Source organism: Cygnus olor, chromosome 1, assembly GCF_009769625.2.
Source record: "Cygnus olor isolate bCygOlo1 chromosome 1, bCygOlo1.pri.v2, whole genome shotgun sequence".
Taxonomy (NCBI): Eukaryota; Metazoa; Chordata; class Aves; order Anseriformes; family Anatidae; genus Cygnus; species Cygnus olor.
This window is the reverse complement of record NC_049169.1, coordinates 191,836,657-191,863,860: the sequence shown is the minus strand read 5'-3', so window position 1 is coordinate 191,863,860 and position 27,204 is coordinate 191,836,657. Positions and strand designations below refer to the sequence as shown.

At 39.4% G+C, this 27,204-nt stretch overlaps 1 protein-coding gene across 1 annotated transcript in view; it reads left to right on the top strand.

Moving 5' to 3' along the window:
* DDX10 (DEAD-box helicase 10) overlaps positions 1 to 27,204 on the top strand; it is a 191,433-nt gene that overhangs the window by 113,366 nt on the left and 50,863 nt on the right. Inside the window, exon 16 of the mRNA XM_040544089.1 lies at positions 20,587 to 20,643. Coding sequence (XP_040400023.1) covers positions 20,587 to 20,643 — 57 coding nt within the window. The remainder of the gene's footprint in view (positions 1 to 20,586; positions 20,644 to 27,204) is intronic.

Here is a 27,204-nt window from a genome sequence, read left to right as displayed (position 1 = left end):
TCTGGGACAGCTGACAGCGAGCTGTTGCTGCTTAGGAAATAGTTTTAGTAGAAATAGTTGGGAGAATATGTCAAATCCTTACGTTTTGTTTGACGTGAGCAGAAGCAAATGGTATCTTGTTCCTCTTAGGTCATTTTAAGCTGTCCCATGATAGAAGAGCCACTCTTCCAGTGACTCATGAGGAAGCTGCGTTTTTATTACAGAGGGCAGATATTATTCCATTTTTTCTGAACAGAAAATGTGTAATTAGTTAATTCACACTACAGGGGGAAGGTCTTTGGCATAAATTAGAGATTGTAGATAAATGAGTATTACAGATGACTGTATTTTAGGGTATCCAGTTTCAGCCATTGGTTTGTAACTGATATTATTTTGGAACTTACCCCACTGCCAGTGGGGCAAGTTGTCAGGCCTGAATTACCAAAAAATGCTAGGGAGCAGACAGGGTTTGTGGAGGGTGTTTTAAGACTGGGCCAAGGGAAACACCAGTATTTAAAATTTGAACTGCCTGATAATAAAAAGGAATTATGTGGCTACTTTCACACTGACTACCCAGTGGTATTTAAAAATACCCACCTCATAAGGTTTCCCTTCACAAAAGGTAACAGAATCAGTGAACAGCAGAGACTTGGCTGAGTCTGAACCTCTGACTGTGATCTCAGCGATGTTAAGGAAGAAGACTTGTTGACTACATGTATTGTGACTGCGCTGGACAGGCCTGATCAGGAGCCTGATCGTTGTCTGAATGTGCTATGAGAAGTTTGGTTGTGTGTGTGAGCCTGATGGGCTAGCTGTGCGTGTTATTTTGTAGCCTCACTTGGAGGGAGAGGAGGAAATGTAATAGAGATTCAGGTGTGTTACTAAAAAGGACATGAAAGCAACAAAAAGACTTGGAGGCTTTATCTTTTTTTTCTTTACTTTGGGAAGGTAGGGTTGTCTTAGTGCCCCTTCATGTGTGATTGAGAGAAGAGCTTCTGTGCTATAATCTAGAGGAAACAATCAGTAGCAGATTTATTTTCTTGTGCGAATTTATACATTGAGGCATCTGTGTACATTTTTGGTCTCAAACCTGGTGGTAAGTATGGTCCTTAGGGAGCACATCATTAGCAGTTAAATTTGGATTTATTTGAATTTCATGTTACTGAAGTTGCTTATGTAGTCCTGTCTGCATAATGAGAAATACAACAGCACAATCTAGTAGGTTAAAAACTGTACCAAAAGACAGGAATTTTGGCGTGTTGTTGTGGTACTAGCTGGTGGTAAGCCTTTCAACAAGTCACTTATCTCTGCCTACATCTTCTTGCCTGCAAGGCACAGTTAATGGTAGTTGCACCCTCCTGAGACACAGTGCGAGCTGGTGAGTGCTCCTAGAGAACTAAATGCAGAAGCACTTGTTACTGACAAATAATGCAGGAGCAAAGTAGGTGGTGAGCAGATATTAACTGAAGAGTGCTGAATCAAAATGGCATGCATCTTTAAGCCTTGACTTGGACGGGATTATGTTGGGACACATGGTTAATACATCCTCAGGTCACTTTTTAATGGGTTTAGTCTTGTAACTATTGAATTTAGGTTAGAGAGCTCCCATGGCAGTCTGCGATGCAGAGTAATACAGAAGGTATAATCAGTGCTCTGCAAAAGCTCAGTTTGTAAGTCTGAAATTCCTACTGTTGGGTAGTGTAAAAATGTGACATTTATCCTTTGTAATAAGAACACAACAAAGGGTCTTGGGACTTAGGTGTGTGCAGTAGAAGCGAGTGCAAATATTTAGGCATACCATGTGTGACTTCAGCCCATGCCTGTTTCATAACCTTGACTATTGAAAGTCAACAAATTTATTGAAATATATCAAGTAAGTTAACAGAGTGAAGATACTTTTAAAAATTGTTGTTAGTTTGTATCTTTTACACAGCTGTAGTTGACAAGAGAAAAAACAGGGTGTTTTAAAATAGAATGTTCTTAATATTAAAATTCTGACTAAAAAGATCTGTTTCTGTATCGTGGTGTAATGACCCGTGTTGACTATGTGTGAAAAACTTGTGTGCATCTTGAGTCTCCATTTCAGATATAATATTAGGACATGATGTGTTAGAAGACACCTTGGTGGAATAATAACTTTGTTTCCAGAAATTTTATTTATGAAGCTTGAAGATGTAGCATACGCATGTACATGCATAAGTATTGCTGCTGAAAAGAAACCCTCAGGTCTTTATTGTATAAGCAGTAGGTTTGATGACATTATACCTGACCTACTGGATGCTGTCTCAAGACTGTATCTTGTTCATGCTAATCTAGTACAATAAATAGTGCATTTGTTTCTCTGTGCTATCTAACATTTATTAAAAAAAAAGACTAAAAAGCAAAATTTAAATCTGCTATATTCTTCATTTATTGGCATATTGAAAATACTAGGTCTGAAAATGAGAAGTGCAAGTGCCCAGTGATGCCAATTAGGTAACATAAAAAAATGATCACAAGAGAAATGTGGCAATGCTGATCGAGGGAATTACAATTTAAGAGAGATTTATTTCACATATTGTACTTAGCAATGCTCAGTGTTTTTCTTGTGGTTGAGGGGCAGAACTATTAAAAATAAATAAATAAAAGCTCTCCAAACAGAGTAGAAATTAATTCTCCAACAATGATATAGCAGGTTGTGGAATGGGTAAAAAATTTACTGGAATAAGATGTCATAGCGAGCCCACTGCTGGGGGATTACTCTGAATTATACATGTGACAGCTTGCTAAATATAACTTGGAAAGAATATTTGGAGAACGTAGCTGATGGCTTGCTAATAAGCCTGTGGAACAACAGAAAAGTCAATTTAGAAAAGCAATGAGAAAACTGAGTAACTCTGGTTCTCTCCTTCCACCTTTCCACTGTTTACTGAAAGACATGTTTCATTTTGCTAATGGCATATATTAAAGCTGGAATATGTAACAGAATCAAAGCTCTTTAAAAAAAAAATACATACAATAAAGTAATTTAGGCTCAGCTGTTTCTGTGCTTTTTGCTTTCCAGTGGATTTCTTCCATTTCTAATGCTGTGTTCTTCCTACAACCTCCACTTTGCTTAAGACTTTACTGTTTTTTCATGAAGAAAATACAGCTGTCAGTCACACGCTTTCATCCCTTCCTGCACATTCTCTCACTGGCATTCAGCAGTCCCTTGTATACAGAGTCTTAAATCCATCACTTGTGACTGTCATTCCTTCTCTTAAACTCCTCTGTATGCCGCTGCACTGTCAGCTAAAATATATCACAATATAGCACGAACACTGTCATTTGACCTTTACTTTTTGCAGTAACAATCATTATTTCTTTCCTGTCTTTGTTTTCATTTCTATCCTGCAAGCAGACTGCTAAAGAACTTTTTATTGTCCAGCTGGCATCTTTTCTAGCATGAAGTATGGCAACTCTGTTTCTTGGTCTTCTGCCGTGGTTATCGACTTTTTTCCTTTCTGCTTTTGCTTCAGATCTGTTGAATATCTTCACTTAACTTCATCAATTTAACTTCTGTTCTTTCACTTAGCAAATCTCATATGTCTGTGTCTTGATTCGTATCTCCTCCTCTTTATTCCTTTCCTCCCTGCTACATGTGATGCTGGTGGTGTAGTTCCTTGTTTTGTATGTTTGGCAGTTTTCATTTCTTCCTTTGAAACAATTTCTGAAACATGTTAAATTTAAAATATCATTTAGATACGTGAGAATACCACCAGAAAGCAAATACATTCTGGTTTTGTATAAACCACATGCAGCAGTCTGCTCCATGGCCAGGTGCCTCAGTAATCAAAAAATCCTCTGAAATGGCGCGTGTGCTAGTCCCTGAGGTCTCTTCATTGGCTTTAAAAGGGTGAATAACAAACAATTTATGGAATGCTGTGCAAGTATTGGTTGTTTCAACAATTTTTTTTTATGTCCTACATGTGGGTTCATATTTTGATTTAGATTATAAGTGAGTAGATTTATAAAAACACTGCTTTTTATTTAAAAAACAAAAAGCCTGTCATTTTATAGGCCATCTTCCATTGAAAATCCCTCTCCTTATCATTTCTTCAGTATGATCTTGACAATGAAAGATCTTTTTGGGGGTGTGTGTGTGCAGAATTGGAGCTTCTTAAAATCAAAATTTCCACTAGATAGTTTTTTGTTTTTTTTTTAAGGTGAATATGGCCTGTCAGCTTAATAGGAACTTTTTTCACAAAATCATTTCTGATGATTAGCAGTATTCATCCACAGGCCAGAAGGTATCCACAGGCCATTGCTTTTAAAGCTATTTGTGAATGTCTTCCAAATGAGTACAGTTTTCAGTGTGATCAGAAATATGTTTTGGTGCATTCATGAGATGCTTGGATTAGATGAGACGTGCGTTGCAGTGCCTTAAGGCATGTGGAAACTTGCAAAGCATCTATGCTATAATTAGGTTTCCTTCATGAGTCTCACATTCTGTTATCCTCTCCTTCCTTTGCAAATGGGGAGAAATTGAAAATGTGATGGATAAAAATAAATAAAAATCTGAAGTATAATTGTAACGTAATTAATACTTATTGAAATTTTGTAAGCAAAGTAAATCTTAGCAGTTGACCACATGGGAAAGGGCAGTGACACTGATCAAGATGCTGTGAAAAGAATTCTGCATTAATGGGTATTTAATGACATCGCAGCGAGAGGTATGAATTTGAGCTCTTTTGAAATGTGTAAAACGTTATAAACAACAACAAAGGGAGAAGTGAATAAAGTATTCAGAACATGTTTTAACACTCCATTTTTCAAGTTTTCAGCTGAAAATGCACTGTTGTTAGGAAGAAAATAGTGGCAGAGGGGGATTCATCTTGCTTTTTAATAACCTCTCTTTCTGCCAACCCAAGCTCAGCAAAATAGGTGCTGAAGGAAAAATGAACAGGAGCCTTATTTTTTACCTCATTTTCCAGCAAGTAAATGCTGTGAACTTAGCATGATCAACATGAGAAGATGACTAAAAGTAATGTTTTCCCTGATTTGGGTGGCATTAGTAGCAAATAAGCTCAGGCCGTCTTCAGGGGCCTGATATTGCAAGGTACAAGGCGTACCTTATGGAAAGACTTTTATATAATAAAAATCTTGGAGCTTCAGGAAGCGTGTGCTTATCCCAGTGAATTTATTCAATAACTTTCTGTTTAAAATTCATTCTTGAAAATGGAAGGTTGCAGACTGGTAAGGAAATTGAAATCCCGTGGACTCCCAACACCTAAGAGGTTTCTTTTGTGGGCCCTCTTAGATGAAGGCTGCTGTGCTTTCAGGTTATGGACCTGGCTGGGCATGTATTCCAAAGACGTGCGCAAATACACCAGTCAAGGCTGGGCATCTACTCCAAAGACATACATGTACAATGCGTGCATGCATGGTTGGCCACAGAGACAAGAGAGGCAGAAAATAAAAATGTAGGCAGCACACAGTTTTATTCCTTCTTCCGGTCTGATCAGGGTTGATGTGTGCTAGCAGAACATGCAAACACCTTCGCTCCATTGATTCACAAGCACATTAGTATTCATTGATCCCTTAAATAACAGCGTGGGCTGTAATTATGTTGAATATCCTTACCCACAAGGCAGGGCCCTTACATAGTGAGTGGCTTTCACACCTTGGGTCTTTGAGATGTTGGTCTTTCCATACAGTCTCACAATGCCTTTTAAATACTCCATAATAAGTTTGCTTTTTCCCATGAGACCAATAAAAAAGATAATCTTGCTTCTCTTGTTCTGATTAGTTATGAAGGTCTGTGTGAACCTCTTCAAGGTTGTGCTTGTGTGGTTCCTCTAGTGGTCTATCTATTATTATTCACTGCTTGTTTAAGTGCATTTGGTGTGAAATTTATTACTACTTTTGTTTGTTGTGCTTGTCTCTCTGTTAACCAGATATTCTTACAAACCACATCATTAAATTCCAGGTATCCCTAGAGAGACCATCCAGGTAGATTTAAGCATGGATGTCAGAAGGAATGTTTTCTCATTTTTACATCAGTATAGAGACCTCTTGTGAGACCACACCTGGAGTACTGTGTTCAGCTCTGGGACCCCAGCATTACAGGGACATGACCTTGTTGGAGCGGGTACAGAGGAGGACCATGAGGATGATCAGAGGGATGGAGCACCTCTCCTATCAAGAAAGGCTGAGACAGTTGTCATTATTTAGCTTGGAGAAAGGAAGGCTATGGGGGACCTCAGTGATTTTTCAGTATAGAAAAGGGGCTTATGAGAAAGATGTAGAGTTTTTACCAGAGCCTGTAGGGAAAGGACATGGGACAGTGGTCTTAAACTAGAAGAGTAAAGTTTTAAATTGGATATAAGGAAGGCATTTTTCACAATGTGGGTGGTGAGGCCTTGGCACAGGCTGCCCAGAGAAGCTGTGGATGCCCCATCCTTGGAAGGGCAGAAGGCCAGGCTGGATGGGGCTTTGAGCAACCTGCTCTGGTGGGAGGTGTCCCTGCCCATGGCAGGGGGGTTGGAACTGGGTGGTCTTTAAGATCCCTTCCAACCCAAATCATTCTGTGACTTTATGGTTGTATATATATATATGAAGGAAGGAGAGTAGGAGAGAAACAAACTTAATTAATTTTGTATTAATTCACATACCATTCTTCAGAATCTGGAATTGATGCTTCCTCCAAGGAAGAAAAATTGGAGTCATAAGAAGAGGCTTGATGTAACAGCCATGGTACTCAGTTTAGAGCTGATGCATAAAAAACATGAAGATGTCTGGATGCATTTAGGGGCAGAAAAGATAGTATAGTTATACAGTATATTGAGCATACTCAGAGAGAGTACTTGGATATCTATGGTCACCTAACCATGACTGAAAATCTGTGTGAATGGAATTGACACAATGAAAGGGGCACCTTGTGCGTGATCTTATTGCTGCCAATTTTTTAAACTTGAAAACGAGATGTAAGTTTACTTATGGAGGAAGATTTCTTTTTCTTTATAACCTAAATTAGCTGAAGGTTAGAATTAAACTGCGAATTTAATTTTAAAAGCAGTAATGATGGTGATTTTAACCAGCAGGAGAAGAATGATCAGATCAAATCAGTTAAAATGTCAGCTGGTATTTATAGTGGTTATTTTTCCGTTACATACCTCACACCATACTGCACTCTTTGAGTTTACTTCCAGTTAAAGCTGTAGCCTTTGTCTCCTGACTGCAGCCCCAGCCATGGCCCAGGTGAAAGAGTTTTTTGGGGGGAGCTCCTCGAACTTGTCCCTTCCTTCAGGCCCCTCCATCTGGAGCTCTGGGCCTTGTCTCTCCAGACCCTAACCTGTTTTTGCAAATGATTTCCATTGATGACAGAAAATTTATGATTAAACATGTTTGGTTTATAATTTTATAAATTAATACTAAAAATGCCCTAGTCAGGCCTCACCTGGAGTACTGTGTCCAGTCCTGGGCTCCCCGGTACAAAAAAGACAGGGATCTCCTGGAAAGAGTCCAGCGGAGGGCCACAAAGATGGTACGGGGCCTGGAGCATCTTCCCTGTGAGGAAAGGCTGGGAGACCTGGGTCTGTTCAGCCTGGAGAAAAGAAGACTGAGAGGGGGTCTCATCAATATGTATAAATACCTGAGGTGTGGGAGACAGAGGGATTTGGCCAACCTCTTTTCAGTGGTTTGTGGGGACAGGACAAGGGGCAATGGCCACAGAATGGAGCACAGGAAGTTCCGCAGCAACATGCGAAAGAACTTGTTCACGGTGAGAGTGACGGAGCACTGGAACAGGCTGCCCAGGGAGGTTGTGGAGTCTCCTTCTCTGGAGATATTCAAGGCCTGTCTGGATGCCTACCTGGGCAGCCTGCTGTAAGGAACCTGCTTTGGCAGGGGGGTTGGACCCGATGATCTTTCAAGGTCCCTTCGATTCTGTGATTCTGTGAAAATACTTGTAATAGATCACTGAGTACTGTGAATAACAGTTCAAGAAGCAGAACAGACCCTCCAGGGATTTTCTTCTTCTTTTTCTCGTTTTTACTCATGATAAACAAAAGAAATTATGTCCGGTTGATAAAGAAATAAATAGATGTTAGGCAACACAAACCATTTGGTGTGCTGGAAGATAGAGCAACCCTTGAAAAATAGTATTTGTAGCTGGAAAATGATCAATACATTAGGTCTGAGGAAAGATTGCATCGTATTTCAAAGGAAATAATCTGAAGGGGAAAAAAATGTACTCTTTATTAAGTTAAGCACTTGAACTAGTCCTTCACTATGAGGTGAAATTTTTCAGATTTCGGTGTATTTGTTCAGTTGGCTTAGTGTGGTGCTGTGTGGGGATGGTACTGTTCTCTCATGTAAGGAGTGCGCCAGTGTGGGAGCAGGACATAAAGGAAAGGAAGTAGCAGCTGAGAGGAGCGTTTAGCTCAGCTGCAAAGAGGAGAAGTATTAGAGATGGAGAGATGTGTAAAATAAATCAAGAGAGTATTACTTCATTAGAAAGCCTGTCTGAGCACTTTCATAGCTATTGTATGCAGGCAATGCTGCTGTTATAGCCCAAGTGCAGAGCTATTAAGATAAGGGGTACGGGCACTGACAGGTGGGTTGACAGACATCCTTTTTCAGTCAGCACCAGAATCCGTTTGGCCTTGCTGGCGGAGGCAGCAGCTTGCTCATTGCTTGCTTTTTTTTCCTCTTCAATTCAAAAGCTGGATGGGCTGCACTTAAAACTTGAAGTGCCCTTCAATGTTTTCTAAGAGTTTTCCAGCAAAATCAGAGTTCTTGGCCTCATCTTGCTGATGTAGAAAAGAAGGAAATGAAGTAACAGAGTTACTTCAGGTTCGAGTACACCCTGATCAGATGAATGTCAGTACCACTTGTAAGCAGGAATTTGCAAGTGGAAGGTGGGGGGAGGCTGAAGAAGTGCAAGCTTACATTAACTTCAGCTGAGGTGGGGTTGCAGCCATCATGTTGTCAGGGAAGGGTGTAATGGCATGACTGCACAGAATGCCAGCCTCTGCCTTTCCTGGGTCTTCGAGACAAGCTAGCAGCTTCTGATGGGGACTGCACCCTTTGTTTGCTCAGCGCTCGGGTACTGCTGATGCCTTTATCTGTATGAGCAGGCACCGGGAGCTCTGGGCTATCTGCCTCCTTTCAGGATGGTGTATGAGTTAAGGCAGCTCGGAGTCTGTGACCCATCTAGGTTATGAATTTTCAGTCTTAAAAGGTATAATTCCTGTAAAACAGAAAGTAGTGGAAGAATTAGACAATATACATCTTGATCAGACTTTCCTCTATTATCTTTAAAATCCTGGCATTTTTTGCAGTGCAACTCCCATTGAATTTGTCCTTAAGTTTTCTGTTTATTTTTAAATGTTAATTATGAGCATCATTAACTAGCTGAATCCCTGATATAATTATTTTGAAAGCGTATTTTAAGTTGAATTAGGGTTACCTTTACCTCTACACATTATTGTTTGTATATGAATATGCATAGGTTTTGATGGAAGTGTCCATGTATTCTATTGAAAGAATCCCATTCGTTTTTGGAGGTTCAGAATCTAGCTCTGATTGTAATGTGCACCAAAAAAAAAAAAATGTTACTGGACTGCCTCTGTATTTTAATTACCACAATTTAACATCTTTCTTATTTGTTAATTTTGCAAAGATATTTGTTAGAAACAAACTGTATGTATATATTTGTATACGTGTTAAGTATACATATGTTCAAAACAGATGGCCTATTGAAATTACTTAGCAACTTGTTAAAAAAAAATCTGCCCCAGAAACATGTTCGATGTGTTCAGATGTTAGATGAGAAGGGAATCATTTTCATTTTTTTCAACTGTTTTCCTGTTTTGGTTTTGTTCTAACTATGCCCTGTAAGGGTCATTTCTTCCAGTTTGTTTTTTCTTCTCATAATTGAAGATGCCTTTTCAATTGCCTTTAAGACCTTTTCCACTGTTTGCTTAATGTTTAAGATTGTTGTTTTGTCATTGGGCCATCTTTCGCATGCTTTTGATGATGCGCTTTCACACTTTCCCTATTTTGTATTCTAAACAGGTCATACTAAACCCGTGTGTTTCATTTTCTCTACCTATTAAATAAACATCAGCCCCACGGATGGGGTTTATATTGTTATCTTCATATAGTTTTTTGTTTAAAGGGATTGTTTAATAGATGTCTACAACCATATGTTAACAGACTAAAAGAAAAATCAGTCACCAAAGTCACAAAAACATTTTTTTTCTTTGAAGACATTAACATTTGTTTATTCAGTAGTGACCATTTTTTAACCTAATTTCTGTTTTTTCCCTTGCTTGAAAATAATATTCAGTGTCTATTCAATTTGATCTTTCATTTGGGAACATTCTTTTAATTTGGTAGTTGGACCACTGCTTGCACGTAGATGATCTGCTAATCTTTATTAGAAAACAGATATTAAAATACACACTTAAAGACAGAAAATATACAAAATACAAAAGCTAAATAAAATGTAGCGATGGCTAAAAAAGTGACTGCTGAAATGGAATTTTCTTACTCTGTGTATTCAGCCCTCTCCTGTTTACTTTTAAGTTATTAAAAATAATAAATAGCTCTCACTAATTTCTAGTTTTTATTCTGTCTACCTGTGCAGAACAAAACCACTGTGGAGGAGGGCATCATTTGTTTCTATGTTGGCTCATGTGCATGCTGACTGTGTAGCTAGAAGATTAATCTTGCTTTATGGGCTGGTGGTGTGTTTAGTAGAGCAGGATTTTCAGATCCCAAGTTGCTTGCAAGCTGAGCAGTTGAAAAAAACCTCTTTTGTGTGTAAGCAGCACAGACCTGGTGTGAAATCTGAGAGAAGACAAATGTGAGATACCACAGTGCTATTTATTAACTCACTTTTCAGAGCACATCTGCGCTTTAAAATCTGGGTGGAAACCAGCTTTTGAATATGATGATGCCAGTATATAAGAGATGCTGTGAATTTTTGAACAGCTGTGTGTGTATTTTCTGTAGCACAGCTGACTCTGGAGTCTCTATGTCCTACAAAAATATAGTAGATATGGAGAAATGATATCTGGTACTGGTATCGACTAGCAAGGCCTTATTAGCAAATGACAACCAGAATTTTTCAGGCAACAGTGTGACTTGTTCCAAACCCTGACCGATTGTGAGAACTGTACACCATGGCCTCAACTGTTAAATGTGATAGATTGGTAACTCCAAAATATGGCATCAGTAGGTAAAGGATCGATTATTAAAAATGCAGCGTTAAAAGTTTTGATCAAACCCTGCAGGAGTTCTTTAACATTTAAAAACAAACCAAAGAAACAAAAAACAAAAACAGCTTCAGACTCAGATGAACGTGAAATTTTTATAGGAAATACGTTTGCCCTAGGCTATTTTAATGCTCTCAGGGCTAAATATGGAATGATGCATTACTTGTATCGAGTGAGACTATTTCATGCCTATGGGTAAGCAAATAGAAGAGGTCAGTGAAATTTAAGGCTGGTAAAACTGCTGTGCATCACCAAAACCAGGAATTTATTTCAAGTAAATCTGAGTTATTAGCTATGTAGAAATTCCTTAAGAAAAAGAAGAGAGACATTTATTGTAAAACAAAACCAAAAGCAAAAAACACACAGAAGCTGTTCAGAAATTGAAAAGCTGAAAGAAAAAAACACTAATGTGATAGAATTATAGAGAGGTTTGGGTTGGAAGAGACCTTAAAGACTGTCTAATTCCAACCCCCCTGCCACGGGCAGGGACACCTCCCACCAGACCAGGTTGCCCAAAGCCCCATCCAGCCTGGCCTTGAACACCTCCAGGGATGGGGCATCCAGAGGTTCTCTGGGCGACCTGTGCCAGGGCCTCACCACTATCTAAATAAAGAATTTCTTCTAACCTACTCTCTATTAGTTTAAAGCTGTTACCGCTTGTGCTATCATTCCATCCCCTCGCAAAGGGTCCCTCCCCAGCTTTCCTGTAGGCCCCCTTCAGGTACTGGAAGGCCGCTGTAAGGTCTCCCTGGAGCCTTCTCTTCTTCCTGCTGAACAAGTGCAACTCCCTCGGCCTGTCTTCACAGGAGAGCTGCTCCAGCCCTCTGATCATCTTTGTGGCCTTCCTCTGGACTCATTCTAATACTTCCATGTCCTTCTTGTGCTCGGGGCCCCAGAGCTGACGCAGGGCTCCAGGTGGGGTCTCACAAGAGCAGAGCGAAGGGGGAGAATCCCCTCCCTCACCCTGCTGACCTCGCTGCTTTTGAGGCAGCCCAGGGTACAGGTGGCTTTCTGGGCTGAAAGCACAGATTGCCAGCTCATGTCAAGCTTCTCGTCCACCAGCACCCTCAGGTCCTTCTCCTCATGGATGCTCTCAATCCATTCTCTGCTGAGCCTGTATTTGTGCTTGAGTTTGCCCCATCCCAGGTGCAGAACCTTGCACTTAGCCTTGTTGAACTATGTCAAATAAATCTATTAATAACACGTGACAAACTGTGTATTTTTTTAATGTTGCCGTTAAACCTCTGGACAAAATAAAATGAACTCTCAATTAACTGTAGAAAGAAGAGAGTCAAAGAAAAAGGGGCTTTCTGGGAGAAAAAAAAGAACTTTCAGCTTTCAAAAGTGCAGTTCTTTGTTTTTATATCTAAAAACTACGGCTGATCCATATAAACAGAGTTTATATGTATCTTTCACATATTCCTAACCTCACCAAATAGAGAGGGCTGTTATTATTCGTTCCTTTTTTGCCTCAACCTAAGAACACAGAATGGGAATGTTAGAGTTTTGTCTTTTAATAAATGTGTTATTGTCTTGAGGGAGAAGTAAAAAGGGTATGAATTTTTGTTTTAAAATCCAACTGTGAAAGAGGAAAAATTGAAAAGTCAGTTGCAGAGCTAAGATTCTAACTTTTCCATATATTAGAAACAGAAGCAGTTTTATGTCCGTGGTTTTGGCTCCTTGTTAGGCAGAGCAGTTGCCAGTTCTAACGCAGAAAAGGTAGAAGGGTGCAGTAGCTGTAACTGCTTTTTGTTTAGTTGAAAGCCAAATGATATAGTCAAACTACATGATGATGATTAAAGCTTTTCATTCCTGTAATCACTGAGATTATTAACCGTCCTCATTAACTTGATGTGTAACTGGGGGAAAAGAATGGTACTTCGCAGGAAAATTTTAAAAGCTGATCGAGAAGGTCTCTGAGCTGTGTAATACCATTAATGTTGGTTTAAAAAGGGTCTTGAAACAGCAGGAGAGTTCTGGAAGGATTTGAGAACTACCATGATAATACTTTCAAGGATAATAAGTTGGTAACTTAGCCTGCTGGTAATCTACAGCAGAATAATAGAATGACTGACTTAAGTTTGCCTTAACGAAGAACTGAATGAAAGGAGTATCAATAACTAGTATGGTTTTGTGGAAAGTAAGCGTAGTGAAATGTGCATGTATGTGTATTTTTATCAGAACAAAATCTGGTTTGGTAAATAAATCTATGGAATATACTGAATTTTCTGTAAGCTTTTCACTTAAATGTTTTGATTAATAAGTTAGATTTAATAAAATTAACGTTGTGCAAATTAAAGGGACTAAAACTTCAGCAACTGCAACATCCCAAACCAGTGGCTCCTGATTAAGTAGATGTTTCTAGTGGGACCGTGGGATTTGTTCTTCATGGTGTGCTATTTCAAGATTATTTTGCGGTGAAATGGAAGAAGGCTTTCTTGCTAAGCTGTGCTTGAACAAAGAAAGTTGTGTTTTAAGACAGGCATGAATACAGATTTCTAGGAATAAGAAATTTGGAACATATTTTTAGGACTGAGCTCTTCTCTTAGAGATGGAGACATTGAGAAAGATTTGGGTGCATGTTCTAGCTGATCAGGTTGATGTGAACTATTGCAGTGGGATTCTTCTGGCGTGATCCCCAGCCAACCCTGAACTTGTGCAGTATTACCTGCTCCATCTGGATGCGTACAAATCTGTGTGGCCTGATGGGATTCAACCCAGGGATAATACTTGAGAGCTGGCTGATGTCATCACAAGACCTCTCTCAATTATTTTTCAATGGTCTGGGGAGGTCCCAGTTGACTTGAAGCTGGCAAATGCTGATCCAATTTTTAAGAAAGGCAAGAAGGAAGACTCTGGTTATTACAGGCCTGCCAGTCTCACATCAGGGCCTGTTAAAAGAAGATGGAGAAGATTATTCTGGTAGTTACTGAAAAACACTTGAAAGATAAATGCAGTCATTGGTAGTAACCAACAGGAGTTCATGAGGTGAAAGTCCTGAACTTAATTGCCTAGTTGACCAGGGGAAGTCAGTTGATGTAATCTTTTCAGAATTCAGTAAAACTTTCGATACTGTTTCCTACAGAATCCTTCTGGGCAAAGTGTCTAGCATGCAGCTAGATAAATATATAATATAATCATAGGCTGGTTGTTGGGAAAAAGTCCTTTACCAAGAGGGTGGTTGGCGCACTGGAACAGGCTCCCAAGGGAAGCAGGCATGGCACCGTGATTGCTGGAGTACAGGAAGTGTTTGGACAACACTGTCTGACATAGGGTCAGATTTTTGGGTGGTCTTGTGTGGAGCCAGGAGTTGGACTTGATGGTCCTTGTGGGTCCCTTCCAACTCAGGATATTCTGTGATGCTATGAAAGGGGATGATAGAATTACTGAGTATAGAAACAAGTGACAAGTATGGTTGGGCAGATAGTGAGATCTCAGATATGTTTGTTTCTGGGATATTTAGAAAAGTAGACCTAAATGCTGAGAGACACGTGGACCTGATTTTCTCTATCTTGCAAAAGAAAGTTAGGAGGTTGCATGACTGGGATGTATCTATGTAAGTACCTGAACTTTGATTACATGGGGTCCTTCAGAGTAGTTGACAGAGGAAGAAAAGTTCCAGGGGCTAAAAATAAAGATACGTAGATCAGATTAGAAACAGCAGCTAGTTTTGAGTGACTGTGGTATACTGTCCTTCAGTGAAAGTTTTTTAAAATCTAGATAAAGTTCTTTCTAAACCAGGATATGTATTGTAGTAGAAGTTAATTCAGTCCTATGTTGTGCTAGTCAGGCACATTGATCCCATCTCCTCACCTGTTTCCATAAGTCCATGAGCCTGTGGTCCTTGATCTGTCCCAACTGTTCTGCAAATGATGTCCTGATAATCTGTATTTAGCAGCTGTTCAAAACCCATCATGTTGCTGACATCAGATAATAAAAGAATGTTCTGGCCCTTGTCTTTTAATGTGAGATTCCTTGTTTTTCATCTAAAGGGGCCAAGTTAAGTTGCAGCAAATTATTTCACTGATTTTTGGTTAAACTTCTTTATCGTGCTCAGTGTTGATAGCCCCAAAAGCACATAGCTAGCTCTAAACTGTAAAGAAGATGCTATATAGGTGCAAAAGAGAGCTACAATTCAATATAAATGCAAAACAAAATATGCATACTTGACGTCACCATGGTAGACCAGAGTATTTAATCAAACTGTGATGCTTTAAAACTTTATCTGACAACCTTGTGGTGCTATGATGTGAATTTATGCCTTACAGATAGTCAGCCAGTAGCATGTATAATGAAGTATTCATACGTTGAAACAACCTTTCGTTTTCCTATGCTAGGATATTTTTTTTTGTCTCTAAATTATGTGCTATTTTTACAAGTTATGATTTATAGCTTGATAGGATAGTGATAAAATCTGGCATTCTTATTGTGGTCTGTGTTAAGTATTCCAAGAAAATCCAGACTTTGTGTAACTTTTTTTTTTTCCTGTCTATCAAAACCAATGTTAGACACTGAGTAGATACAGATAGCTACAGGCATATCCATAGATGAACAGAATCTATTGACAGGAAATAAATCAATATCAGATTGTTTGGTTAAACTTTGCCACATTTGGTTACTTTTTTACAACTGTCTTACAGTATGCTGTCCATGTGTGTTCTGTATGTGCCCATATTTCTTCCTAGCAACAGAAATGAGGAAGTGTGACATCATGTTAAAATACTCAAAATGAGTCTTTGAAAATCTATGTTCCTGGCTATGCTGAAGCATTTCCTTGTAACTTAAGGCAATACAGTTAATTTCTGGTTTTACGCAGTCATATATAATAGGGTGTCTTTATTACATGGTGATATTACTTTGGCACAGTAAAATTTACAATTTGTCCATTAGGTAGTAGAAAATAAGGTCCTGGCTGGGGAAAAGTGTTTTAGCACTTGTTCAGCACATGGTTTTTCAGGATAGCGTGCTGTATGTACTGATGCATGTGCTTGAAGCTGCACATAAATCTAAGCAGTGCCACAGTAAGATTGTTTTCCTGCATTGAAGCCTACATTAAAGCATGATGGCTATTCTTGCATCAGCAAGGAAGTTTGCAGTGTAATGTAGTTTGTGCTGAGAGCCAGACTGCACACTGTGAGGTGGCGGTGAGGTTACACCCGATTACCTCTTACCTGATGCTTTGAATTGAATCACTTTGGGGGAAGCGATTGTTCTCCTCAGCATTGTGGAGATCCTCGAACTGAATCGCTTTGAGGGAAGCGATTGTTCTCCTCAGCATTCCTGAGATCCTATCTGGAATACTGCACCCAGTTTTGGGACTCCCAGCATGGGAAGGCATTGACAAAGCAGAGAGTTTGGTGGTGGTCCTGTGAGGAGAGGCTGGGGGAGTTTGGTCAGCCTGGAGCAGGGATGGCTTTTGCGCACCTCACAGCAGCCCCCAGTGCCTCCAGAGAGGTCATCAAGGAGAGAGCCGGGCTCTACAGAGCAGTGCAGAGCAAGAGGGCCATGGGCATGAGTTGAAACAAGAGGCCCAGCTTGGGGCTAAGTAGAAACCTCTTCTGTCTGAGGACAGTCAGGCAGAGGCATGGGTTGCCTGGAGATGTTCTGCAGTCTCCATCCTTGGGATTTTGACCCAAAGTGATGAAGCCCTGAGCAGGGTCTGACCTCAGAGATGACGCTGGTGTGAGCAGGAGGCTGGACCAGGCTGAGCAGAGGCCTCCTGATGTGTCTCTCAGCCTGAATGATCCTGTGAATGCCCAGCACTGGTTGGAGTGTATTGGCTGTGCTCCTGGAGACTGCCTCATAGTGTGAAACAAAACATTCGTGGGGCTGATGAGGGTGTTACTTTTTGAAACACACTCCTAATTCCAACCAAGTGCTAATGTAGATGCACTCTATATGAAATTTGGTTTTGTTTTTCATTGACAAGGAACCAAGTCTTACCAAAAAAAAAAAAAAAAAGGGGGGTCCTGGTAACACCTCCTGGTAACACCTCTCTTTCCTGTTGTTGTTTTGTACTCCTGATTTCAGTCTCTGCACCTATGAGACCTTTTGTCTCTTCAGAGACTTACATATATTATGCTGTCCAGCATACTGCTCTGTTGTGGCATTATGTCAATCTTCTGCTTTCATAGCTGTTGTTCCAGTGCTCTGTTGTAAATCCCTTGAGCAGGAACTTCAACTGTTATTCTATTGGTTTAAGCGTGTGGCTGTAGTTAAGACACTGTCTTTTCATATACCATAGAAATTTTCTATCTAAAATTTTCTGTTCTATCCAATTTAAAAACAGCTTTATCCTGCTTTGTAATATCTGGTGAGTTATTTTCTAGCTCAGAAGTAAAGTTTGAAAAGGATCACAGTTTTAGCAGAAAAATAAGAGAGCAATGGTGACCTGAAAGAGCAAAGAATGCCTAACTAAAGCATTTAGAAAAAGGGTGGGAGACAGTGGAAAACTTCAGTAAAAGCATTAGAAAAGCGTAAGTAAAAATGATCAAATGAATACAGATTTGACTTGGAAGAGAAGGAATAATATCTCCCTCTGGAATATGGTAACATCCTGTCTAATATCCTTTTACCTTTGCTGAAGTCTGCATTACTGGGCTTTCTGCTTGGAGCAAGTTAATTCATTGACTGTTTCCAACTTTTTTCCCCTTCTCTCTTTTCTCTTTCATAAAGGTACCTGGCTCATACTTGAAAGAAAAAGCATTTACTCCTGTCTTTCATATTATTGGCATTCAGAAGGAAGCCAGGTCTTCATTCTTTGTGCCACTGTATATTTAAACACAGCAGTGTTCATCCCAATGAACTGGCTTTATCTCTTCTTTCCTTTGTCCATTTATTGTCAATCAGGGAGCTATTTCAGTCTGTTACCTGTTCTTGTTTTAATTAGGTTGGCAGGGACCTTTAAATATAAGTCATGTAAAGTTGGTGGTAAAGGTTGCAGTGTTTTAATGATGAACGTTTTGGCAATTTGAAAGGTGTTCTGCAATCAGTTTAATATAGCCAATACATATTGGCAAATAAACAAAATCAGTTTGATTTAAGATGCAGTAACACTCCCAGGAAATTATGATCATGGGAAAAAAAAAAAGAACAAACTGTTTTGAGGTCTTGGAAAATCATGTTTTTTTTTTCCAGCATATGTCTGTGCTGCTAGGTGATTTGTCTGTCTTGGGGACTGAGGGTTAAGCGATGCAGCGGGCTTGTGCTCAGGATGTGTGGGTCTCGTTTGTTGCAGAGCACTCTGACTGTGTCCACAGCAGGTAGCATTTGGTCCCAGGGGCTTCTTTTGGCTCACATGCCCTTAAATATAATTGTTATTTTTCCTTGCTTTTTTGTGTTTTAAAATACCTGAAATAATACGAGAGCTGTGTTGGATCTGACTCCAGTGATGTCTTTGTTTTGTTTTATGGCATGCGTTGAATGCCCTGGCATGTAGGTCTGGAGGTGCTGAGGTGTTGGTGTGCAAAGCTGTCAGGAACAGCACTGGAGAACTGTGTAAAGCAGAGAGACACAGACGTCATGCAGTTTTGTCCCTGCCTTCCTTTGGGGATGAACTCGATCTGTTCAGTTTTGATTTGGAGAGGAAAGGTTGATTTACTCAACGTTTGAAAGAAAACCAACATTTCTGTAGTTTAGGTAGTTGGGAGGATAGAAACTGGCACATACCAGACAGAAGTCTCAAAAGAAGTTGAATTTAGACACCGTTTTTGAAAATCGTGGCAGCTGTGTTCTTCTTTTTCCCATCTCTGCACATGAACCACACTGCTTTTCCAAGCAGCTTTGTGTGGTAGCTTCCAATACGCCTTGGTAAAACTGGAGCTAGTCCTGGAAAATTGAAATCGGCTTGGCAGTAGAGTTGTGTGGCAGAGTAATAAGCCTTTGTCAGTCCTCAACTGAAGAGACTGCAGCAAAAATATCTGCCAGAGACTCAACAGCACCAGCAGGAATGTCTGTTGGGAATTAATAGTGCAGCAATAAGGCATGGGAAAAGAGGATGAAGGCTGACCAAAAGAAATATGGGACAGAGGGACCTGAATGTTTTGCGTCGGTGTCCCTTACCCCACGGTCTCTGTGCAGTCGTAGCTTCGATACTGTCATCCCCAGCTAGCACTGACATTGTCATCTGTGCTTTTCCTGACCAGATCACCTTACTCATTAATTTTATGTTGACTCTTCTTTCATTGTGATGATGTGGCACCAGGACAGTTGGAGCTTTCTCGTTATTCCCCAAAGTGATCTGAAATGTGACCTCATGCCATGAAATGGTCTTCAGTGTCCTCCATCCTGAGGTGTTGTCCTGGGACCGATGGTAAAGGGATTTTATGTGGACTTGGTTATAGATGTTGTGATGCTAGGGACAGCTTATGTTGCGTAAAGAAACAGAGAGCATTGCATTGCATCGGCTTTTTTATGCTAGCATTAAAAAGTTTGAATAACCAATGTCATTAGCTTTGCTAAGACAAATGAAAAATAGGGAGTGGTGTGCTTTTCTCACTGATGGGTGCCCTAGTCTGAATTTCTGTCCTTACCTCATGAAACCAATAACTGAAAGGATGTTAAATTGCAAGGACCTGACAGAGTATAACATAGAGATAATCTTTAAGATGGTTTAAAAATAAGCAAATCTCAGTAACAACAACAACAAACAACCAAGGCAATTAATATCAATTACATTAAAGATCTTGGCTACTTTTGGATGTTCAAAAATCTGGCTGGCAGCTCTGAATGAATTTTATCATTGCTTTTCACTCATTTTCACACAGCAGAATCCCTTCGGTGGAGGCAGATCGATGTTCTTAGGGCTTCTGAATCGATGCAATTACTAATAAAAACTCTGCAGTAGCATTTACTTCGTAATGGAGATATGAAAGCTAGGGAGAATATGGTTTAGCTTTCATTCTCCAGTGGCTTTAGCAGTTTGGAAGTTAGGGGAATGATCATATTTGCTTGTTAAATAGATTGGGTTTCATATTAAAACAGGGAGGAATAAGGAAACTGATTTCTTGGTGTGATTTTTAACTAACCTGTTACAGACAGATGCTAACTTTCTGTCAAAGTACTAATTAACTGTCAAAATGCCTAGTTGCATCATTTTTTTTTTTAAGAGTAACAAGTCAGTGAAGGTGAAATGTAAGTTTGAACCATTCTTGTAGCTCTGATTTTCTTTAAGGATCAAGAATTATAAATAATATCTCAATCAGATCTTTTATATCATTTTTCATCAATAATGTGTAGGATGAATTCCACCTGTATATTAGATGTGCATTAAACTTCTCGGTGTCTGAACTTTAATCTTAAAATATTAGAAGAAAAACATACCAGGAATTTGTTTTAAAACTGTGGATCTTCTTATTTGTTCTAGGAGAAAAGGCTAAAAGAAAAAGCAGCAAGGAGAGAAGCCAGGAATAAGAACGCCGAGGTAAGGATTATTATTTTATTTCTGATCGAGTGAATGATTGTGGCTTTGAAATTGTTTTTTAATTACTGTATTCCTTTCTATAATAAACAGTGGTTTGATTAATGACTTTTTACGGATATTTTCTTTTTGCTTATCTTTTGTCATTCCCTTGCTGTGATGTGGTTGTAATGGTTTATTATGGAAAGGTACTGCGTAGGGTTAATAAGTAATATATAGATGGAAGCCTTTTGGAATTTTAGCCACTTTATTTTGTATATCAAGTGAGTTGCCATTTCAGCTGCAGCGCTGATGCCATTTTCTTTTCCTCTGAGTACTTGGACATGTTTATAACTTGCTGCAGTATTGCAGGCAGTAAGGTTTTTGGTGAAATCTCGTTTCAACTTGTTTCTGCGGAACCTTTTCTTTAAGCTGCAGTTACTTACACTGAAGTTTATTCCTGCCTCTTGTTAGGCCCAAACCCTTTGCTCCCCTTTTTCATATGCGTTTAACTGTTCTAGTTTTCCATATTCCGTGTTTTTGAGGAACTGAGGTTTCATTCAGCTGCAGTGATTTTCCAGAATATAGACAGGGGAACGTGTGTCGTTTCTCACAGTGCATCTCCTATGCTATACATGAATAGTTGCTGTTTGTTCTCAGCAGTTAGCAAGTATCTTACTCCCTTGGGAAATTGGATAATGTTCTGTTTTTTTTTTTTCCAAGCTGACCATGCATTGGGAGACCTGAGAATAGGAAAATACTTCCTACTGTAGTTCTGAAGAGGAAAGTAATTACAGTTTAAGATGGAAAGCCTAGTTATACTAAGTATTAATTAAGATTTTGTCTTCAGAGTGGCAAGCTATGAGAGCCACTGGCATCATGACTCCCCAGTCAAGCAGTAGAACATTTCTGTGTGTAATTGAATGTATAGAGATGCATAATTTTAATATATTCAGCAAGCATTGTAGGAAAATTATGGAATGAGTGATTATGGAAAATTATGGAATGAGAGTGCCAGTTGCGTAAACCTGCCACTACTTGGACTTCATTTTACTCCTCAAGTGCTTAGCTCGCTCTGTGCAAGAGGCAAGCCTCAGAAGCTGACATAATCCTCTTTGAAAACTGCTGGGCTTTTTGTTTTGTTTAGAGGCTATTTTTGCCAAAACTCTGTGCAATCGGGTCCTGTCACTTTCTGTGGGGCTCATTTGAAGGGAAGATGGTTCCACTGGGAAAGACTGTGACAGCTTGGAGCTGGGCACTGCAGTCCTGGACATGCAAGGGAGCAGTAGGCGGTAGATAAAGGTGGTGGTTTCAGGCTGTGAGGTGTCTGAGGAATTAATTAAGAACACTCCCTGCTTCACAAAAGCTTATGGATGAAGCTATAGTAGCTGAAGCTCTCCATAGTCTGTGTGGGATATGACTCAAGTAGCTCCTATGAGACACTCAGGGGAAAAAAAAAAAAAAAACAACAAAGGAAAACAGTAAAACAGAGAAACTACTGAAACAGAAACTAGTTTAGCAAACATATGCTGCCTAAATCAGGAGTTCAGAAACCTTCACATTTTCACTAGTGCTTTCAGAGTATGGCTTGTGACCCACTTACTCTGCCATACAAAATTCCTTTGGCAATTAATAGGGTTTTGTTAAAAGAGAATAGAATATGGAAAACCAAAAAGCAGCAAAGGTATTTTTAGCTATATAATAATGCAGTTCGGCAGCTGGAGAAAAGGACTAGATCAACAGTTCTGAACAGCCAGTTGCTTCAAAGCAGCTGGGGTCGTAAATTGTTCCACTTCTTCTACCCGCTTCATTCCAGTTTGTTTTATTAACTGCTTCTCTCCTATGATAAACTCTGGGTTACAGAGAATTATTTATTGTCTTTCTGTAGTACCAAGCCTGCAGGGTCTGACATGACCAAAACTGCTATTTATTTTTCCATTCTAAATATTACATAATAATTCATCAAGGACAACTTCTGTATCTCTGCTTTGGTGTCATTTGCACCTTTTGTCCTGATGTTTCTTGTGCTGTTTTGCTGATTGTGCAGTGCCTAGTATGGTAAATCTTAATGTATGCTGGCTTTCTTTCCAAAATGAAAATGAAAATGGAATCTATTTGGAACAGCTTACAATTAGTTCATTTTTACCCTTTAACCTATACATCTGTGGGATTTTATCTTTCATCATTATTTTAGCCTTAATTTAATCTCAGTTTCTTTGGTTATGATATTCTTAGTTTTAGGATTTCTCTGGCTTAGGATTTTTCATCCATTTCATGTGCTGGGAATCTTGACTTACTGACACTTTCCATTTACTCTGCCTATGCTCTTTTCACTTGTTGCCTACTTTTGTTTAATAACAGCCTTCCTTCAGCTTTATAGCCCCAGATTATTCTGGGGAGAAGGGGAATATCTCCATTTTTTCCCTTCACTTCAAAGTGCAGGAGTTTTCATGCCTTTCATGAGCACGACTCTTCTGTCTGTATGCCAACAAAGAGGGAAGGTCACAGGAGAGATGGGCCTTATGATTTTTCTCCTGGTGTCACAGGAGCCTACAGCAATTGCAGGGAAGGTTTTCCCCAACCTTTGTTGTACTGGGATGGGCTCTGCAACTGGAATTTAATAACCAATTCTGGTGTACTCTACTAAGTGTCCTGGAACAGGGGCTTAGAGGAGTAGGTAGCCGCAGTGTTACTGACTCCACCTTGGAGAAATCCCCCATGCAATAAATAAACCAGGTAAGAAGTGAGGGCTCTTAAAGGACACTTTGGAGAAAGTATTCCTTGGAATTTATTGCCATTAATTGAATTTGAGTGTAAAAGTATGTGAAATCGGATAAAAGATTTCTTCTATTTATATTAAAGAGGAATTTGAAATAGGTTTAGTGTTTTTTTTTTTTTTTTTTCCCCTATCAATAGATATTTATTTTTCTCCCAGTGTAGGCGAACTGGATGAGATATTAACAAATGCAGTGTTTCAAGATTGAAAAAAGCAGGTGTTTATCTTTAGTTGGTACTGATAAAATTGCAGTCCTTGAACCCTCGAACAAATCCGGATACTGTTTGCTGTGGTTTGCTCTTGAAAATGGTCTAGAGAAAACTGAGTAATCATGCTGTCTTTTGATGGGCAAGTAAAGCAGTGTGCAGAAGAAGCAGAAGCACAGGCTGACGGCCGCTGACCTGGGGCCTGGCCATAGCATGTCTCTGTGCCCGAGCAGCCCCACGTGGCTGGCACTTACTGGCCCCGAATTACCCCTTCCCTTCTAGGCTTCAACTGGTGTTTATTGGTCCTTACTGTGCAAGCAGCTGTTAGCTGCAGTTTAGCTGAATATGACCGTAGTTTTCATTTAGTGAGTTTACTGTTCTGCTATTCTTGTGCCTTAAAACAGTGTTGATGTGTTAAGGAAACTTCCTCACTTCATAATTCTTGCTTTTAAGAAAATTATTTTTGTAGGAAAGGCATTTTCCAGAAGCAGCTCTACAGCTCTGTGGGACTAAGGGCAGGGAGCAGACCAGGAGTCAGGATAAGGTGATGTTTCCAGCTCCAGCACTGATGTTCTTTGTGATCCTCAGCAGCCAACACCCAACATCATGCAAAAACAATGCAAACTAGCCCCTGAAGGACTGCAACAGCATCTGCTAGAAAGAGCTGGGGCAGCATCTGTAAGCAGTGCCAGGAGGTGAAACTTGCTCAGTCATGACAGTTGGGTGGATCACTTCAGCCACTGGCAATCCTGTAGCAGTTACAGAATGAAAAGTACTAAGCATTAAAATAATAATAAAGCTACACAACTTAGCTGCCTTCCTGTACCTGTCATCTTGAACTTACCGGTGTTGAGTCACTCTGAGAGCAGTCTACCCAAGCACTTCATGTTTTAAGAGTTTACACTGTACGTTGTGTAAACTGGTCGTTTAGGGATTGTCATCTCACCAGTTGCTTAATACAATTTTTGACAGCGTTGACAGTTTGGTGGTGAGTGGTGGTATTAACTTCTGCTTATGTTTGACCCTCAACTCGTGCCGTGTTGCTTGGATAAGATGATCAGTGTATCAAAGCTCTATATTTTATGGCTTTATACTACACGAGCTTATTTTTCTCTGTGTTACTGGATCAGTCACTTTATTCATTATTCTCCTAGAGTCATTCTCTTAAGACTCTGAACACTACAGAAAACTGATTGTGTTGCATGATGTAAAAGTAATATAGCTCTCCTAGGTAATTCACAAATCATTCATATTCATTGATATGAGTTACTTGACATATAACAGGATGCACACTTCTGGTTGGATTTGCACCATGCTAATGTCCAAAACTGAAAAAGGAGCCTCTGAAAGACTAGAGGCTGTTTATCCCAACATTTGAAAGAAAAATGTTGCCTACTTAAACCTAGGGAAAACCAGCCTGAGCACGAGAGGGATTTTCTGTTTTAGAAAAGAATGAGGAAGACAAATCATTGTAATACAGTTGAGGTTGGGGATTGTTATCAGGCAGGAAAGCTGAAGTCCTCTGAGTACGGAGAGAGATCCAAGTACTCAGTCTTCAGAGGCAGTTTTTCATAGGAATGAATTCTTGCTGAATAATTTTGGAGCATTACAAGATGAACAGCAAAATCAGGATAATAAGTATGCTTTAACATTTCTGACGTCCTCTCTTCTTCCCCTGTTCTCCCTCAATGTGTTTTGGTACTCTGACAAGAGTTAGCACTCCTGTATGAGTTTTTACATGTTTTATTAAATATATTCTTAGTGCACTTTATATATAATCTAAAATTTTCTCAGAGTTGCAATGGAGTTAGGAATCTTGGTACTCTGTTATGAAGGGATGTATGTGAGCACATCTACAAAATACACCTGGGTGAGCAGGAAGCATGTACTTAAAAGATAAAACCAAGACAGATTAAAGCATTGATATCTGCATGTATCACATCACTGCAAGGTATAATCCTCAGTATAGTATTCTGTTTTCTGCTCCTTATGCCATGCTCTGTTGAGATGTTAACCAGAAAACTACTTTAAAACCCTATTCTCTTTTACTCTTCAGTACCCTCCATGGGATTTGTGATAAACTGGCTGAATGTAGCTCAAGATATCTTTGTGCCAGGTAGCAAAGGGACAGAACTGGATCTCTTGGGAACCTATTGCCAATAATCCTGTGGGAGAAATATAATTTTCAAGATACGATGAAAATTTGACATCCATTGTATGTCATTCCTGGGGTTACTATAAATTACTTCTATTACCTGACAGCTCGGCTTCTGCCTTGATTTTCCTTTTCCTTGAGAATCTAGCCCACAGCCTTGTCTGTAGGCTGGAGACTCTAGATGTGCTGCAGATGTGAACAGTAGTTTCCTTGTGGAAAGGGGTTTGTGGGACTGAAGGAGAGGGATTTGGTCCATGCCTCCTTCCCATATCCCTTTGACCAGTTTATCCCTACGTGTTCTTGTGAAAGTCTTGTGGGATATCCTGCATTGTGATGGGTAGCTGGTTAATGGTAAAGGTGCTTTGGTTCTGGGTCACCTCTCACGACCTGGTGGATGGTGTTGAGGAACCATTGCTTTAGCTCCCTGCGACTTCTAGAAGTGGAGCAGGGTTTCAGGGTTAGATCCTTCTGGTGGACTGGAGAATGTAGACATTGTTTATTTTGCTCATAGAAGACCTCAGGAGAGGGTTATCATGGCCCAGTAAAGCCTCAAGACAGGCTATGGCTTATCACTGCTGCTTGATAGTTGCAAAAGATTTGCTGAGTCCTCATCAATCATTGCTCTTGATTCTGCAAACCACAAAGAGAAACAACAAACATAAAAATAGAACAATGAGAATTCTGTAGCTGAATGATAATTCAGCTACAAAATGTTCCAGTATGTCTTGTGTGGAGAGTTTACAACTGAAATTACTCTGAGAGTTAGCTCCTTTTTATTAAGTCATACTTAAAACAATTTAATTAACCTTGGTTTAGAAGTAGATCTGGTCTCTCAACTCTTGCATTCTGTACGCATAAAAAAAACAAAACTGTAAGTAGCTGTATTTATTACCATTTTGGTTTTTTAATGTTTTTTATTTTCATGAGAAGCTCTGTGGATGAACAGAAATTTGGAAAATTAATATTTTAACCTTCTAGTTCAGTAATTTCAAAGTTGTTTTTTTCTTTTTTTGAGGCAGAATCTCAATGTCAGGTTCAAGTTGTTAAAAGGAAATAAAGAAATCAGTGATTCTGAACTATCTATATTCTGAAATAATTTTAAAAATCAACATATTCTACAATATTTATGTTCATATTTGAAAATGGCTATTATGCCTGTATGGAAATGTCAACTATATTTTGCTTACTGAAAATATCATGTTGATGATTGCAGCTAACATAGCACTTAAATTACTTTAAGTAAAGCTGTAATAAGTCCTGCCTTTTCTGCCAATAAAAATATATGATTAAATTAGCATTTATGTATTGTAACCCTGAACATATGAGAAGGAAGGATTCTTATGGATTGATTTGCAGTTATGCACACTGCTGCAAACCTTATCATTGCAGCCACCAGCATGTGGAGAGTTTTAAAGATGTTTATAAGTGACCATTTATAATAATTGGGC